This window comes from Rhinatrema bivittatum, chromosome 8, assembly GCF_901001135.1.
Source record: "Rhinatrema bivittatum chromosome 8, aRhiBiv1.1, whole genome shotgun sequence".
NCBI lineage: Eukaryota > Metazoa > Chordata > Amphibia > Gymnophiona > Rhinatrematidae > Rhinatrema > Rhinatrema bivittatum.
Genome location: NC_042622.1, coordinates 81520117 through 81538996, shown reverse-complemented (window position 1 = coordinate 81538996; position 18880 = coordinate 81520117). Strand labels below are relative to the sequence as shown.

General features: G+C 42.9%; 1 protein-coding gene across 1 annotated transcript in view; it reads right to left on the bottom strand.

Annotated features, from left to right (window-relative positions):
• Window positions 1-17317, bottom strand: part of DOLPP1 (dolichyldiphosphatase 1) — a 32558-nt gene extending 15241 nt beyond the window's left edge. Inside the window, exons 1-2 of the mRNA XM_029612405.1 lie at window positions 17184-17317; window positions 5430-5530 (exon numbers count right to left, since the gene is read on the bottom strand). Of these exons, the coding sequence (XP_029468265.1) occupies window positions 5430-5530; window positions 17184-17259 (177 nt within the window). The 5' untranslated portion in view covers window positions 17260-17317. The remainder of the gene's footprint in view (window positions 1-5429; window positions 5531-17183) is intronic.
• Window positions 17318-18880: the final 1563 nt, after the last annotated feature.

Genomic DNA, 18880 nt, shown 5'->3' with positions numbered 1-18880 from the left:
AAGCATGAGCTGTTCCAGAACTATGTTGAGGTTCCATAGAACTGGAGATTTAGATACCGGAGGGCGAATGTGAGTTAATCCCTTGATGAAACGAGACAGTAAAGGGTGATTGGATATAGGAATATTGTTTACTGGTCTATGATAGGCGCCTATGGCGCTGAGATGAACTCTGATGGATGATGTTGCTAGACCAGCTACATATAGTGTATGAAGGTAATCCATGAGCAACTCAGGTGAGCAATCCAATGGTGGTACACCTTTGGAGGTGCACCAGGTAGAGTAACGTTTCCATTTATAACTGTAATTCTTCCTTGTGGAGAGTTTCCTGGATTCCAACAAGACAAATTGTGCTGAATTGGAAACTCCCTGATCTGTTAGAAGGAGCCGCTCAATCTCCACGCTGTCAAGTGGAAAGATGACTGTAGCAGGTGTAGAAGCATCCCTTGATCTTGGCAGAGAAGATCCTGGCGATTCGGTAGCCGAATTGGGTCCATGATGGATAGCCGGAGAAGGAAACTGTACCATGGTTGCTTTGGCCAGGCCGGGGCTATGAGTATCAGTTGAGCTTTGTCTGCTATGCACTTCTGAATTGTTCTTGTTATGAGTGGTATGGGAGGAAATGCATACAGGAGGCCTGTCGTCCACGGGATGAGGAAGGCATCTTGAGCGATCCTGAATTGGCTTGGTCTTATCGAGCAGAATTTTGGAACTTGAGCATTGATCTCTGTTGCAAAGTGATCTATTGATGGTGTCCCCCACTGCATGAATATGTCTTGGGCTATTTCTGTGTTGAGTGCCCATTCGTGAGGATGAAAGATGCGACTTATTTTGTCCGCTCTTGTGTTTGCAACTCCTGGTAGATAAGTCGCTTGGAGATGTATGCAATTCTGGTGGGCATGCTCGAAGATTGTCAGGGTCTCCTTGCAAAGGGACCATGAACCGGACCCTCCTTGTTTGTTGATGTAAAACATCGAGACTTGATTGTCCGTGTAGATCATGACCCTGCGTCCTTTCAGGTGGTCTTGGAACACTCGTAATGCATTGCGAATTGCTCTGAGTTCCAACCAATTTGTTTGCAGGCTCTGTTCCGAGATTGTCCATAACCCTTGTGTTTCGTAAATCTCGAGATGTGCACCCCAGCCCTTGTGAGACGCATCCGTGGTTAGGACTGTGTTGTGAGGAGGGGAACTGAACAACGCTCCTTTGGACAGGGTGGAGTCTAGGAGCCACCATGTTATATCTTTTTTCATTTCGACGGTCAGTGATACCTTCTGCATCAATGGTTGTAAATGTTGTTTCCATTGGCGTTTTAGTCCCCATTGCAGGCGCCTCATGTGTAGCCTGGTGTTGGGTATCGTGAAAAATCGCTGCCGCCATGTGGCCCAGGACTACCAAGACCTGTCTCGCTGACTGTCTCTGAGTATGGTTCAAGGTACGTAGAAGGTGACTGAAGTGTGATATTCTGTCGCCTGCTAGGTATGCCCTGTTGCACGTAGTGTCCAGGCATGCACCTATGAACTGTAACTGTTGTGTTGGTTGTAGGTGTGATTTCTGGAAATTGATCACTAATCCTAATTCCTGTAAGCATTGTATCACCCAATGTAGGTGATCTAGTAAGATGTTGGGAGTTGAGGCGATTACGAGCCAATCGTCCAGATATGGAAAGATGGTTATACCTTGTTGTCTGAGATGAGCCACCACCACTACCATGCATTTGATGAACACCCTGGGTGCAGCCGATAGTCCAAAGGGGAGAACTTTGTACTGGTAGTGTTGATGTCTGTAGCAAAAGCATAGGTAACGCCACGAGGATGGATGGATTGGAATGTGTGTGTGTACGCATCCTTCAGGTCGATGGAACACATCCAATCGTTGGTTTGAATGAGAGGAAGGATTGACTTCAAACGATACCATTTTGAATTTCTCCTTGGTGAGAAATTTGTTCAATTCCCTTAGGTCCAGTATGGGGCGAAGGCCCCCCCCCCCCCCCCCCCGACTTCTTGGGTATGAGGAAGTATGGGGAATAAAATGCTGCTGATTTGGAGCCTGGGTGAATTTGTCGAATTGCTTGTGGTTTGCGAAGCAAAGCAATTTCCTCCCCCAGTTGTGGTTTTTGAATCTTGAGTGTGGAAAGATGAGGCAATATGGGTTTTGTGGTAAATTGGAGTTGGTAACCGTGATGTACTATCTCCAAAACCCATTGATCGGATGTTATTCTTTCCCAGGCAAGAACGAATTCTGCCTGGTGGAGCTTGATGTTGTGGTGGTGGCTGAGTAACTAAAAAGATGAAGCCGCTTTTGCTGCAGAAGTAGGTTGTTGTGCTTGTCATCTCTGGTTACGTGGTTTACCTCTATGTGGGTTTGAGGTATTCTGTTGTGGAGCAGGACGCTGGTAGGAAGGGTATGTTTGTGTACAAAAGACTGATAAGATCTATAGGGTCTTCTGGCATATGATTGCCTTCGAGTAGATCCAATATAACGACGTGTGGTCGAATAATTAGAATGTGACGTTAATGATTGTACTGCTAAGGCTTCTTCTTTCAGTTTACCTACTGCATCTTGAAATCTTTCTCCAGACAGATTATCTCCTGTACATGGGAGGTTTGCGGGCTGCAATGGCTGTTGCTGATGCCCTAGATGATGTTTCAAGTGCTTCGTAGATTGACCTCAAAAGGTGTCGAGAACACTCTTCCATGTCATGAAGAGGCGGAGGTATTTGATCCGCCGTAGAAGAAAGCATACCCTTCATAGGTTGCATGCACTCATATGTATTGTACCATGTAGAATTGATGGTGCATAATTCGGGTAGTCAACATCGAGTTATGATATATTTTCCTGCCAAACTCATCTAAATATTTGTTGTCTTTCCCTGGTGGGAATGAGATTTTGTTTTCTTAAATCTTTGCATCGCCGATTCCACCACTATCGAGGTATGAGGTAATTGTGGTAGAGTATACAGTGATGTTTTCCTCATACGAAATTTTGTGTCTGTTTTCCTGGAAACGGCTGCAATTGTATAAGGCGCATCCCAGGACTTCTGTAAGACTGAATGCAGGAGTTCTTGTGGTGGAAGAGATGATGGTTCTCCTGGAGAATCAAAAATCTTTAGGAGACCCAGGGTTTCTGCCCTAGGGTCTGTTTCTTTTTGGACCTCTAGATGCAGAACTGTACCCAATTTTTCTAGGAATTTTGGGTATGTGAGGTCTTTCAGAGGGGAGTACGGTTCCTGAGGTTGTTCTTGGGGATCCGATGGTAATCCCGTAGATGATGATGGGGATTGTTTGCATTGAAGGAGAATCAAACGATCTATCCTGATCATGAGTTGGCGAGGTTGGTCGATTTGTTATGGGAGATGTCGGCAGTTCCACCGACTGTTCTCTAGTAAGCTGTGCTTTGTGTTCCGGAGAACTGTCGTCAGCAATATTAGTCATTTTGAACAATGATTGAAGAGCTTCATAAAAACCTGCTAAGGATTGAGACAATTGAAAAAATGCCTCTCTTGTATGAGGGGGCATTGTTGTACGATGATCTGGTTCTCCTGAGACACCTGCTTTAGGGTGCATTGGAGTATTTTGAGGTGAAGTGTCAGATACCTTTTTGTCATTTCGTATTTTATTGCCCGTTATGTTTCTCGAATCTTCTGAATCTGTAGAAGTGTCAGAGGAAACCACCTGTATTACCTCTCTATGTAAGATGGTATTGGAATGTGGTATATGAGATGATTTAGAAGTTGAAGGGCTTATTTCCCATGTAGCACTCCTCTTTGCCAGTTTTTTATGGTGAGAGTGTCGTGAGTGCTTATGAGAATAGTGAGACGAGTCTGTATGACTTCTACGTGAAGCATGTGATTGCTTCCTATGTTTATTGTAACTTGTTTGGTGTCAGCGCTCGAAGAAAAGGAGATATCTGAACAAGGTGAAGTTATTGGTGAAGAAGCTGAAGAAGAGCTTCGTGAAGGGTAACGTCGTCGTTTCAACTCCTTCTGTAGCATCTGAGTGAATATGTCTCTTGTGCGCAGATTTAGTTTTAAGCACAGACATAGATTTATGCGCGGAAGTAGACTTGCGCGCATATCTTTCTGTTTTCTTGCATGCAAGGGTTATCGGCGCCGATGTCTTCGGCGCTGCGCACAGATTCCAATGGAGTTGAGCGCGTAGGTGATATCGGCACCGTATGCGCAGATGTCGACGGCAACGTGTGCACATTTGCTCTGTGCGCAGCATTCTTCTGTGCCGGGCGCGCCAGGTTCTTCAGCGTTATATGCAGAAGTGTCATCGGCGCCGTGCGCATAAAAGACTTGTGCATCGATCCATCTGTAGGCGCCGAAGTATCATGCGCCGATACTGGTTTGTGCGCATACAGCGCCATAGGCGCAGAAGTTGTAGGCGCCGAGTTTTTTGGCGCCAATAAGTCCCATTGCAGCGCTTCAGGCTCTGTGGATTTTCTAGAATTCATTGGCCTTTGTCGTTTTGAGCTCTCCTTACCTCCAAGAGTGGAGGGTTGAGGATCAGACAAAGATTTTCTCTTTTTTGAAGGAGCTGATGAAGTCGGTGGGCCAGGCGATGATTGAACCTCAGATGGTTCCGTCGAGGCAAAAAGCTCCTGAAGCCTGTAGGCCCTTTGTGAATTTTGCTCCAGGATGTCTCCTAGAGCATTAAAACAATCTTCCCGATTGTGATTTGGTCCTAGGCATCGGTAACATCGGTCATGGCCGTCCGTGACTGACATTACTTTGCCGCAGTGACAGGGTTTAAACCTCAATTTTGACATTTTACTTTTAGACTTTGAGGAGAAGGACAGCTCCGCGTACGATCCCGCTCGTGGAAAAAACAGACTGAGGAGATTCCGTTACTTTCCTGCGCGGGAACACATGCGCAGCCGCAGACAGCAAAGCTCTGTTCTCTGCTTTGACAAGCTCCGCCTCCCGGGCCTGATTGACAGATCCCATGACAGCATGGCTAATTCAGCCCTATCGATAGGAAAAAGGTATTCCACACTCAAGGACACATTGGAGAAAAAAAAAAAAAAAAAAAAAAAAAGGAGAGAGACAGAGAATCCATTTTCCCAACCTGCTTGACAGCCACCTCTCCTGGGCGCCCAATGCCGAGGAGCCGCTAGGGATGCACAAATTTTCCCTAGCGCCTCCTTTTTTGCACGACCCCCAATTTAAATATTGCATCGCGCCCAGGAGAGGTGGCTGGGCATACATTAGGAAAAAACAGGCGCTCAACACAGAGCGCCCGTTTTCTGCTCACAAATACTGAATCAGCCCCACCGTGTCAGACCATTTCCTTTCTATTCCTATCATCTCATCATTTCTTATCCATTCCTGTTAGATACACTGAATAATGTGGGAAAAGTCAGTAAAATATGCAGTCCTCTCCTCAAATTTGAGGGCAGATAATGGAAGCTAGAGAAGGAAGACTCACCGTGTGCAGTTCTCGTTTGAATATGATGAGTGTAATAAAGCCAATACAAATGCAGATTGGACCCAGACTTATGTAGGCTAACAGCTGACCTGAGAAATCCCCTGAAAGGAAGAAGCAACCACAGGCCAGTCATAATGTGGTTAGTGATAGCAATCAGACATGAAGCTCACCAACAGCCAGGAGCAGAAAGATCTTCCACATCAATGTTACAACGTTATTGTTAAATTTTGAACTTATGTACTCTGTTCCAAGTTTCATAACCTTGTTCTATGTAATGCCTTTTGGCAATTTTCATGTTCTGTTTCAATGTAAACCGATGTGATCTTTATTTCATATAGGAACACCGGTATATAAAAATCTAAAAATAAATAAAAATAAATCCTGTGGCAGCTTAAATTAAAACCAAATCCTAAGCAGTAATGTGCCCATGTTGATGCCCCTGCCCTCACACACACAAACAGAAGGTTGGTCCAAGAACACAACACATAAGACGGTCAGGTAGAGCCAGAAGGCAAATGTAGTAAAACAAGACAGTCATTTTAGTTTGAGGGATTCTTTTATTAATTATATAAATAAAAATCACAGAATAAATAAAAAAATGCTGACTCAGGCCGAGTTTCACCCTGGCATAGGGCTGCATTAGGGGTTGTAAAACATTTAACATATAAACTAATTAGTAAACAAATGATACAATAAAATCCATTAATGCACAATCTTAGCCAAAAATGTGACAACATACAATTCTAGAGGCAAAAAAGGAAAACATCAATATATTTGCATATCAATAGGGAGAAGAGAAAAGTAAAGTAAAAGATATATTTAAAAACTGATTGTCTAAATAGGTACACATATAAGAGGAAAAGAAAGGAAAAACAAGGGACAAGAAAAGAAAGGAAAAACCCCAATATATGTACACACAATTATACCACCTATACTTTGTTGGGTTTACTCAATTGCCCGTAAAGCACAAATTATGGTTTGTACATCGCTGCCATCCCTAGAAACTGGGGGAATGTCATAACTTAGTAATATGCATATAAGTCTCTTGCTCCTATTATGGGTTTTAAGAGCAACTAGATAATTCACCTGATTAAAAGGTTACCTTCAACAGTGCAGTGACTCTTAAAACAGCAGATAGAATACAGATTGAAATCTCAAAGTGTGCCGCTGTATTGTAGAACCGCAATCTATTTTGAAGCCAGTGCCAAGAATTGGCTCGCACTGTGTGAATCATCTGCAGCTACAGAAAACATATTCCGATGCACATCAAACACATCCGAAACTGGACTGATTTTATATTTTAATTTTTCATAGCACAACATATCTTCCCAAAACGCCGCTGCATATTGAAAAAATATTTTCATAATAGCACACTTACACAAATGAAGACTATTTAATCTAGTAACATTATCTGTGTAAGTACCACTTATCCAGATGCGTGAAATATTCTACACAGATATTTAGATGTAAAAAACGTGCCAAAAGATAATGATGTAATTTCTTGTGGTTCAGCGATGTATACAGAATGATTGATATTTAGAATGAGTTATACAAAGATGACCAAGAGTTCAGAAAAGTTAAATGTGGGTACTGAAAGATAATAAATATTAAAAATAATTCAATTTTAAAAACGACTAGAATAAATTAAAAATATGGAAATAAAGTAAAAACTATGGAAAATAAAAATATAAAAATTAAAACCATAAAGCAGGCTTACATATATGGATCCACATAAACCCTTTATTAAGCTCATTGATTCACCCAAAAAAAGACTAATTTTATATTCCCATAAAACCACTGGGAGCACAGAATACATTACACAGCAAATCTTCCCAAAGCACCGTTGTGTATTGAAAAAGTATTATGGCTTCATTTACACAAATGAAGAGTAGTTAATCTAGAAGCATTATCTGTTTAAAACACCATTCATCCAGATGCACGATTTATTTATTTAACACTTTTATATACCGATATTCTTGTAACAAGCTACAAATCACTTCGGTTTACATTGTAACAATAACCAGCGCATAAACGAATGCATTACATTAAACAAGGAAGGACAAACTTGGATCCATAGAACTGAAATAACCAGGGAGATAACTTAAGAGATATTGAACGGCGAGCCGGATTATGACTTTGTTTAATACCTGGGTGTTTAAGAAGAAAAACATTGGGATTAGGAATTAGGAGGGAAAAATTTATGTTCGTCTGTAAAGAAAGAAAGCTGATTGCTAGCAAAACGATGGTCTTTTAGCGAGCAACTTGTTTGATTCAGCAGATCATCTGAGTTAGGAAAAGGCCTGATTGAACAGCCAGGTTTTGAGTCTTTTTTTGAAGGTGATCGGACATTGTTCGAGTCGGAGATCTGGAGGAAGAGAGTTCCAATGTGTTGGTCCAGAAGAGGAGAGGGCTCTCTTTCTTAATGTGGTTTTTATGGGGGGGGCCTGGAGTGTGTCTTTATACGCTGCTCTTACCGGTCTGGATGGTATGCGAGGTAGAAGAGGGATACTGAGCTCTAGTGGGGTGATGTTGTACAAAGTTCTAACGATCATCCACAAAGCCTTTTACAAGATTCTGAATTTGATTGGGAGCCAGTGGAGGTTCATCAGGATGGGTGTAATGTGGTCTCTTTTTTTAGTCTTGGTCAGAATCCTAGCTGAGGCGTTTTGCAGCATCTGTAAGGGTTTGATGGTATTGGCAGGTAGGCCAAGCAGAAGAGAATTGCAATAATCTATTTTTGAAAAGATGATTGCCTGGAGCACTGTACGGAAGTCTTGGAAGTGGAGAAGAGGTCTCAATCGTTTTAAGACTTGAAGTTTGAAAAAGCAATCCTTAGTAGTGTTGATGATGAAACTTTTGCAGTTCAGTTGATTATCCATGATGACTCCTAAGTTTCTGACTTGGGGGGAGAAAACTGGTAGGATTGCAGGGGGTGTATTGGGCAGTGCAAAATTTCCGTCTTGAGTGATGAGGAGGAGTTCCGTCTTGTTTGTGATCAGGATCAAGTTGAGGCTTGTTAGAAGGCTGTTTATGGATTGAAGGCAGGTGTTCCAGAAATCCAGGGTTTTGTCTAATGATTCGGTAAATCGATAAGAGAATTTGTACGTCGTCGGCATATAAGTAATAAATTAGATTTAGTTTGGAGAGTAGTTGGCAGAGTGGGAGCAAGTAGATGTTGAAGAGGGTTGGGGATAATGAGGATCCTTGTGGGACTCCCAATGTAGAGCAGATGGGTGTGACTCTTTATTGTTGATTTTAACCTTGTAGAACCTGTTTTGAAGAAAAGACCTGAACCAGCTGAGAGCGGTGCCTTTGATGCCGATGTCAGATAGCCGATCTATGAGAATGGCGTGGTTCACCGTGTCAAAAGCCACTGAAAGGTCGAGGAGAATGAGCAGACAAGGTTGTTTTTTGTCAAGATTCAGGAGAATGGTGTCTGTTAATGTGATTAAGAGGGATTCAGTGTTTCGGGATTTCCGGAAGCCAAACTGAGATGGGGAGAGGATTTTGTTATTGTCCAAGAATTCCGTGAGTTGCCCATTTACTACGATGTGGGAAAGAAACTATTACCATCCCACATGGATATTTAAACAAAAACAAAAGCACCAAAAAATGACTCAATGGCCTCAATGCTGGAGTTGGCAAAAAAATCCCAAACCCTGGGAATCTGCAAAGCCAACAGATGCCAGACTTGCATCTGTAACTTGCAGGCTCTCTTCTCAGAGAGGAACACCTTGCTCCCAAGTAATCTAGGGTCTGAGACAGGATCAGCTGACTCTTCGCCAAATTCACCTCCCAGCCTAGAGAGATTCTAGGGTGGTCATTACCTTCTGCATTACCGCACAAGTAACTTCAGACTTTGCTCTGATGAGCCATATCATCTAGATAAGAGTGCACCAGGACACCCTCGCACTGCAATGCCGCTGCCACCATTACCTTGGTGAAAGTATGGGGCACCGGGGCCAGCCCTAAGGGAAAAGCCTGGAACTAGAAATGCTGACCCAGTACCATGAACCTCAGGAACCACTGGGGATATGTAGGTAGGCCTATGTCAGATCCAAAGAAGCCAGGAACTTGTCCTTGCACACCACTGCAATTACCAACCGCAGAGTTTCCATCCGAAACCTCAGGACCTTTAGTGCCACATTTACCCGTTTTAAATCCAGAATGAGGTGAAAAGAGCCTTCTTTCTTTGGAACTACGAAGTAGATGGAATATTGACCTCTGCCTTGTTTGCTCTGCAGAACTGGAACCACCACTCCTAAGGTCCAAAACCTGTCTAATGTCCCCCGGACTGCCCGACGCTTTTCCAACGACCTGCAGGGGGAACTAGAAAGAAGTCACGAACGGGCTGAGCAAATTTAAATGTGTAACCATCTCTTATTTTGCTGAGGATCCACTGATCCTGAGTGATTTTGGTCCACTCCCCATAAAATCGTGCTAGACGACCCCCTATAAAAGGAACGGCAGAGTGGACTGGCCTCGCCTCATTGTGAGAATTTGGATTCAGCAGCTCCCACTATTGGAGGAAGCTCTGAATGGCCATCAACTGCCTCGAAAGGCTGACCCCAGGACTGACCACGAGAAGAGAATTGCTTTTGTGAGGCTGGGGCTCCTCTTGCTAGACGCGAACTCCTAATATCCTGAAAACGCAACAGAGATTGAAAAGGCCGCTTGCCCTTAGGCTTATCCTCCGGCAACTTATGCACCTTATTCTCACCCAGGTCCTTCATCGAGTACGTCAAATACTCAAACAAGAGGCACCTCTTAAAGGCAAAAAGCCTAAACAAGACTTAGACAAAATATCCTCTGACCAGTTGCATTGTCACAATAACCGCCTGGCTGAAATCGCGGAACCCATAATATAGGAGGAAGTTCTGATCAAATCATACAAGGAATCCACCACATAAGCAAGCAATGCTTCCAAGCGCTCTACTTTATATGCTTCGACACCCGAATTTGCCTACCTATCTTGAAGCTGTTGAACCCAGCACAGGCAAGCCCTTTGCATGAAGCTGGAGCAGATAGCCGCCCATAGACTCAAAGCAGATACCTCAAAAATCCTTTTGAGCTGAATTTCCAACTTCCGATCTTTAACATTCTTCAGTGCCGTGGAACTTGCAATAGGGATGATAGTCTTCTTTGTGACCACTGAAACCGCAGCGTCCACCTTTGGAAGGGAAAAGAGCTCCAATGTCTGTTTTGGCAAGGGATAGAGCTTAGCCATCGCCCTTCCCATTCTCGATCCACCATCTTTTTCACTGACTTATGATAGGGAAAAGATCGTGGGGGAGCCCGAAGCCCATCCAGAACCGGATCTGCACCTTCCATATCTGAGTCTTCCTGTGGGAGTTTCAGCCCTAGTTCCTCCAAAACCTGAGGAATCAAAGGGCCTAACTCCTTCTTCCGGAACAAGCAGAGCACTTTAGGGGCATCACCCTCTGAGACTGGAAGAGTATCTAGATCATCTCCTTGAGATATGTCAACGACATCTGGATCAATAACTTGATCCTGTGACAAGGCCTCCTGTGACCTGGGGTCCCCCTGAGACCAACCGAGTCATCAGAGTCTGCCCCAGCAAACCCAGGATACCACGAATGCTGTCCCAGTGGAGGGTTCCAATGTCGGGATTTCTCAGGCCCCGGAGAACCTCTCTGACCACCTAGAGGGTGAGACTGGCTACCCTAATCTGCCTGCTGAGCTAAAATATGCTTCATGCAGCAAGAGAACAAAAAAAACATCAGCAGAGAAGGCCAAAGGAGCCTGAGAGAGCTGTGAAGGCGCAGTCTCCACTGATGCAGGCACTAGCAGATCCAAGCGCACTGCCTCTTCTGCCCTCGCCCCCCCCCCCCCCCCCCCCCCCCGCAGACCCTCTACCGTGGTTGGGTGGGCCAGAGAAAGATGCGGAGGCAAATCTCCCCCATTGCCCATCTGAACAGACCGCACTGCGGTGGAGCTGAAATGGCTGCCATTCCAACGTCGGAGGAAATCAAGAGGCTTGCCGTGGGCCACACATCGCTGCTTCACAGAAACCCTCAGGGGAGAGTCCGAACGACAGTTCCTGCCTCTTGTGGTCGCCAGAGCCTCCAACTGCCCCCCTCCCCCGAAATGCAGGCTGCACATAAACTAAAGCAGCCGAACCACGCTGATCCTACACCACATGCATGGCAAACAGAGCCACGAGCCATGCTGAAACCAGCAGGAAAATCCCCCTGCCAAGCCCCAAACAAATGTGCAAATGGGAGCAAAAAACAGAGCCTACACACCCGCTACAAACAGGGACCAGAGGGAGAGAGACGCCCGTGAGACAGCCTTACCTCCCCCCCCCCCCCTTAAAACAACTTTAAAACTCTGGTCAGCCTCTCCTCTGCAGAGAACACAGCAGCTTGGGTTTAGCAAAAGGCAAAAAGAAATAAGGACAGACAAACCAGAAATTTAAAGAAAGGCAAGCAGATGAAAGAAAAAAAAAAATATATACCAGCCGCTCTGAGCCTACAGCCCCCTGTGAAGGGGAGGGATCTGGACCACCAGATTTACACTCCACGGACTAAAGGAGCAAGCATACAGAAAGGTCACAGACGTCCAGCTCGTCCACCTCAACCAAACAGGGAAGGATCCACCAGGACCCAAACACCCCTGGGCGGAAAGGCTCACAAAGGAAAAAAAAAAATCAGACCTCAGCACTGCAAGTTTATGCACCAGCCGCCATCTGCTGAAGATCGAGAAATACTGAGGAACTGCAGGTGGCACCAGGGATTTTGAAGCACTGTCAGTGAAAATTTGTCTCCATCGGCTAGCAGGGATGGATAAACCCAGGAGTCTGGGCTGATCCAGGTATGTACAGGGAAATGCATATTACTAATTTATGACATTCCCCTGGTTTCTAGGGATGACAGCGATGTACAAATCATAGTTTGTGCTTAGCGGCCAAGGGAGTATACCCAACAGAAAGTATAGGTAATATAATTGTGTGTACATATATCTTTTTTTCTCTCTCTTCTTGTCCCTTGTTTTCCCTTTCTTTTCCTCTTATTATATGTGTGCCTGTTTAGACAATTTTAAATATATCTTACTTTTCTCCTCTCCCTATTGATCTATATATATGTTTGTTTGTTTTCCTTTTTGCCTTTACAATATTATGTTTTTAAAACACATTTTCCATATTTTGTGTGTACAGCTATGATTGTGCATTAATGGATTTTATTGTATCATTTGTTTACTAATTCATTTGTATGTTAATGTTATGCAGCCCTATGCCAGGGCAAAACTCAGCCTGAGTTGGGAATTTTTTTTTATTTATATAATTAATAAAGGAATCCTTCAAGCCAAGACTACTGGTCTTGTTTTACCACATTTGACTTCTCACATACAAACAGGCCAGGTAGCCAAAACAGATGTTCCATCCTAGGAGATTAAAGTAAAACTGCTAGGAAGAATCTGTGTCTTTTATTCAGAGCAGATTTAAGGCTGTTCTTACTTCATGTAGCAGGAGGTACAGACTCACTTCCTGCAATACAGCTGTTAAGACACTTTCTAATATGGTCTACAATGTGGGAGAGTGGTTTGATGGCCAGCGTGAATAGAATGCAGCTCCTCAAATACAGGCATGTCCGTCACATCTGATACTAATGGGTATCCCAGCGGGCAATTTTACACTCCTACCGTTAGAAGGTAGAAGCATACATGCTGGGGCTTGGGAAGCACATATGCTTTCCAATTTTTTGTAAACGTCAAATCTCTACTTACGGGGTAAACTGTAACAGCTACTGCCCCAAGGCATTAACAGTCAACCCCAAAAGCAATTTCAACAATTGTGATTGTACTGCCTTTAAACATCAAACATATCAAAAACTGATTATATTAAAAAGGTGGAAAATTGGTAGTTTCATATCTTATTTTTCAACAAAACAAGAGAACATTACTGTTCTGCTCACCAATTCATCATTCCATATACATATTGATTGAATAATTTTATTTCCAAATTTCTACAATCACACCTCATTCACACAACCACATCCCACTAAAAATATATACTAGTATTTATTGTATAAATTAAAACCCCACTCTTATTTCATACCCACAAATGTGCAAAAATCACCTCAGCATTTCAAAATCCTTTTTTATAAATGAATGCAATGATTCAAGATTCAGTGCCTAATGATGGCTCAATGCATAAAAGTTATTGTTTCAACAGTCCTTCCTTACTTCACAAGGCACAATTCTCAAGGCCCACTCAATTCCCACTGGTGGAAGATGCAAAATTGTTTCAAGAGCTCTTGATGTACGGTATATGGAATGATGAATTGGTGAGCAGAACAGTAATGTTCTCTTGTTTTGTTGAAAAATAATTTATTGGACAAGGGATTGTCGGTATTGATATTGCTTGTAGTTTCATATCTTAACCAATCTGAACATCGTTCTGAACTAGATGGTTTATTGCTAGTTATAATCATTAACTCAGTGATTTCAACCTATAAATCCCAAACTGCTCGTGGTAGTTCAAAGGTGCTGTGTAATTACCTCCCCTAATAGTGAGCACGACTTGATCAATGATAGCCCAGCATAAATGCTTGAACTCATGTTGCTTGTCAATACAGTGATTAACTACAGGAGCTGTCGTGTTGGCTGTATGCATCCGTGAACGATGTTTCAATAAACGGTTTCAGATTGATCAACTCGTACGCCCCATATAGATCTTTGGATAGGGACATATTAAGACATAAATTACATTTTTGGACATACAGTTAGTTTTAGTTCTCCGTCGTATCACTGGAAATGCCAACAATGTGACATGTGTGAGTTTACAGTTGAAGGGGAAGTGTGGACCAATCCAGTTTCTAGTTATCAGATACGACGGAGGACTAAAACTATGTCCAAAAATGTAATTTATGTCTTAATATATTCCTGTCCAAAGATCCATGTGGGGCGTATGAGTTGATCAATCTGCACAGTTTATTGAAACATCATTGATCAAGTCGTGCACACTATTAGGGGAGGTAATTACACAGCACCTTTGAACTACCGAGAGCAATTTGGGATTTATAGGTTGAAAATCGCTCATCCCCCAAGGTCTGAATGAAGAACTGAATTAGTCATAAGTGTGACGCAGCTTTCCAGAAATAGTTCGTTTGTATGATGCAAGGAATATTTTAATACTTTAGAAAAAGGGAGATTTTAGCTCGCCTAGGTCATTTACTATAGTTTCGCCGTTGGAGTATTTGGAACATTACTACACATATATCCCCCTGATGAAGGAAGAGATTCTGAAACATGGCCATGTCGGAGAATACATAGAGCTAAGTACTGTTGATTTATATACATGGTGATGGTGGACTCTATAAGAATACAAACATACCCTGGGATGACAAAGAGTTGTTATATAACATTTCATTCAACGATTGTTGTTTAAAAAAAAATTCAGACAACTTAAAAATTTTTATTCACAAGTACGCTTCAAAAAAAAAAACAACTTGAAAAAAGTTTTTTTGTGATCTGCCAGATTTTAAGGAGGAGGGTGAAGCGTTAATGGTTATAACTAGCAATAAACCATCTAGTTCAGAATGATGTTCAGACTGGTTAAGATATGAAACTACCACTTTTCCATCTTTAATGTAATCAGTTTTTGATATATGTTTAATGTTTAAAGGCAGTACAGTCACAATTGTTAAAAGTTCCATTTTTTTTATAGCGGGTCTGGTTCTTTGGAATTCATTGCCCATGGATATTTGTCTTACAACTTGTTCCAAGACATTTAAGAGAGTCTACTCAAAATATTTGTCCAGCAAGCTTTTGTTGATATGTTTTAACAGCTTATGATATCTTTTTTTTCTAGATGATAAGCTTTTAGGAGGCAACATATGCTTTGATTTTCTGGCAGGGTGTGGTATGATTCTTTAGTTATATTAATGGCTATTATGTCATTGCATTTAATTTAAAGGCTGGGTGGGCCCTATCCCCCCAGCCGATATTAACATGAGGGCGGGACGCACATTACAGTTTTGATTTTGCATGGACCGGGGAGGGGGAATAGGGTGCTGCACCTCAGGCGCCATTATAGTTTGGCAACAATTTTGAAATGCTGGATTGCCATTGGTTCCCAACGGCAGCATGGGCTTTCTGCTGCCGCGTGAGCAGAATCCAGCGCAGTTCAGAGATCGAGTGTCTCAGCATGGATCTTTTCTTCCCTCCCTATGGTACGTTTTGATGTTTTGGTGCAGTTTGGAAGCAGAAACCCGAGCCCAAAATATTGTTAATAATTGTGAGTTAAAAGGGAGCATTTGGAGGGAATGTTCTCTATCAACTGCATTGAACTGTATATATTGCAGGATACAAATATTTAAAAAAAATAATAAGCTTGAACTGCTCATGTCCACTTGTTTTATTATGTAATGGGTGCCCCTATCTAGCTTCAACTACTGTTGCCTATGTTGTACCTGTTCTGTGCTTCAGAGGAGAGAAATAAGAAGGGTTGGGTTACAGCAGAAGTGCTTGAGAAGGGGGAAGACTACATCAACAATTATAGTATAACATAAGCTAGTGAGGTGAACTAAGGATTACCTTAGCTTCCAAAGTACTGTGTTTAAAACATGTTCCTCCTATACCACTCAGCAAAAGAAGGCCAAGTTCTACACATCCCAGCTCTTTTCAAGTATTTTACATATTCGGCAAATTTCCAATTAATGCTATACACTTCAGTGGTACCATCACAACTTTTATAACATCATTCTCCCCATTAAGGATTCTCAGTGCCTATCCAAATGCTCTTTGAATTCTGATATTTCTGTCTCCATTAGTTTTTCTGAGAAACTTGTCCTTGCATAACATTATTTCATGTTGCTCCAGTGGTTTACTCTCGCTGGTTTCATTGGTCTAGTGCCTTTTTACTACATTATTTATAACTAGGAGATAGTAAAATGTCATATTTGAGTGTGGAAGAAGTCACTGAATGATGCAAGTACATAGTTTCAACAGGCCCAAGTACCGATGCATCCGTTCCCTACAACCCTAAGAACGGTCACTAAAGGCACACCTTACAGATGGTTTTCAAGACATTCATAATGAATATGCACGACAGATTTTAATGCACTGGAGACTCGGTGCATGATATTCATTGTGGCAGTTCTGAAAACTCAACTGTCTAGGTGTGCCTCCACGAGAATGTTGGGAAACAATGCTGTAAGCAAATAAGTTTCACAGGAACGACGGAAGAAAATCACCACAGCTGACAGAAGACCTGGTAGTTCTCCCGAGAAAGTGCAGCATTCCAGGAATCTGCCTGCAAACCAAGTGCCAAAAACCTTCAGAACAGAAGGAAACCCGGGCATACATCAATTCGAAGTGGCCACAGCCTAGCACAGGGGAATAAGCTACCTACTAACTCCATCGGGTTTTTTTTAGTATAGGCTAATCCAGTCCTGGTTTTACTTCACGACATGCTCAGAGATTTAGTCCTGATTTTTTGGGGCGGAAATCGGAACTACAAGTCCATGCATGCAATTAGGTTACACCAGTTCTTGTTTTACTTATGACAATCGAAGCCAGTTGGCCACTCAAGCTCGGCAGGGGCCTCCGCAGACAGAACTGCCGCGCATGCGCAGAGGTCCCTCACTAGCAGCTGCCCTGCACACCCTGTTTTAGCCGCAGACAGCTAGTTTTTTGACAACTGTCCACTCCGGCCAAGATCCCATCAGTACAGCATCTAAAGGCAATAGCTCCAGACTGCAGATATCTTAAAAGAGATTAGGTATGTTTTACCTGCAGGATATTCGACGTGAGTGAGGGACACAGCCATCCACTCAGCAGACAGCAGACACTGTCCTACCGCCGCCATCTTACCCGGATACCGGGCGTTTAGAAACAACCAATTGGAAGATGGAGAGGAGGTACCCTCTTTCAATGAGAGCAATTGAAAGCGAGGAAGTAAACATTGGCGAATGACAAAAAGCTACAGGTGAAAATTGAACCAATGATGACAACAAATATAGTAAGGTTCTGCCCCCTGCTTCATAATTTCTACTCAGCGAATCAAAAATTAACGGTGGCACCCAGACAGCCATTAGAAGACTTAGTTTTGAGCTTCCAATCAAGGTAGGGCAGGTGGAACTATAACCAATGGGTACGTAAGTGATGTAAATTCATAAAAACCAATGTCAGGAATGCAGGATTGAACGCGAGAGGGAGCTAATTTAGTTTTTTGTTTTAATATTTAGCGACAAATCCGTCATAAGAACATAAGAAATTGCCATGCTGGGTCAGACCAAGGGTCCATCAAGCCCAGCATCCTGTTTCCAACAGAGGCTTTCTTATAGTTATAAAATCTGCATCGGGTTCTCCACTGATTAAAAAGGCTGCCAACAGAGAGGGTGTGTTTTAGCTACGCCTTATCTCTGTATTTCAGACGATATTTTTATTTCCATCGACCAATCCCATGCATGAAGAGCCCTGGGGTCAGCTAGACTGTGAGTAAGATGCAGCCAATAGGAAAGCGCCCAGAGACCTTCTTTGATAGGCTGAGGGTCACTAGAGCAAAGTTGCAAATCTGTGTCAGGTGTTCTTCATAGACAGCAGTACTACATAGTCCCACACATGCTGGCGATGTCATCCGACGGTGCCGTCAGGCCCTGACGGCACCGTCGGATGACATCGCCAGCATGGGCCCCTATTCCCAAGTTTGTGAGCTTTAGAAAAGCTTTTGAAGCATGCGCACAGTTTCCCTGCAGTCCCTACCGAACGTTATCTTAATATTTCATAGATTATTGATATAAACATACATTCTAGTGATACTTCATCTTCCCGAAGGTGGGTGGGTATGTGTGGCTATAAGTACTGCTGTCTAGGAGAACAGCTGTTATATGTATGCAACTTTGCTTTTTCCGCGGACAAGCCTACTACATAGTCCCACATTTGGGGACTCCCAAGCTCAGTGAAGGAGAGGGAACCTTATTTTCTCTGTTTATGTCCTTTACACTTTAATTGGGAAAGTTGCATTTAATGTAACAATGTATTCAGGATTGTTTCTTCAAAAGATTCGTTTAGATTTTGTTCTTCATGTAGGCAATAATGTTTCCCAAAAGTGTGTATAGAGGACCATGAAGCTGCTTGTAGATTTGGTAAGGTGAGACTCTATTTAAAAATGTTATTGAAGCAGCTTTTGCTTTCAAATTATGAGCTGTGACATTTTTGGTTAATGAAATGGTAAATTTCTTAGCATTCAGACAGGTACCTCTACCAGGAGATGGAGCAAAGCTGACGTCACGATATATATGCCCCTGCACTGACTTCAGCCTGCTAGTATTCTCCGTCTCCAGCAGATGGTAAACATGCATCTCCCTACTGGGGATTGGTTAAAAAAATTTTAGAAGGAGAAAAGAAGAAGGAAATTCATTTGCCCTGCTCCCTTGTGGTGATACCTTATGGTTTCTCCCCCAGTCAAGTTTTCCTGAGGTGTTAGC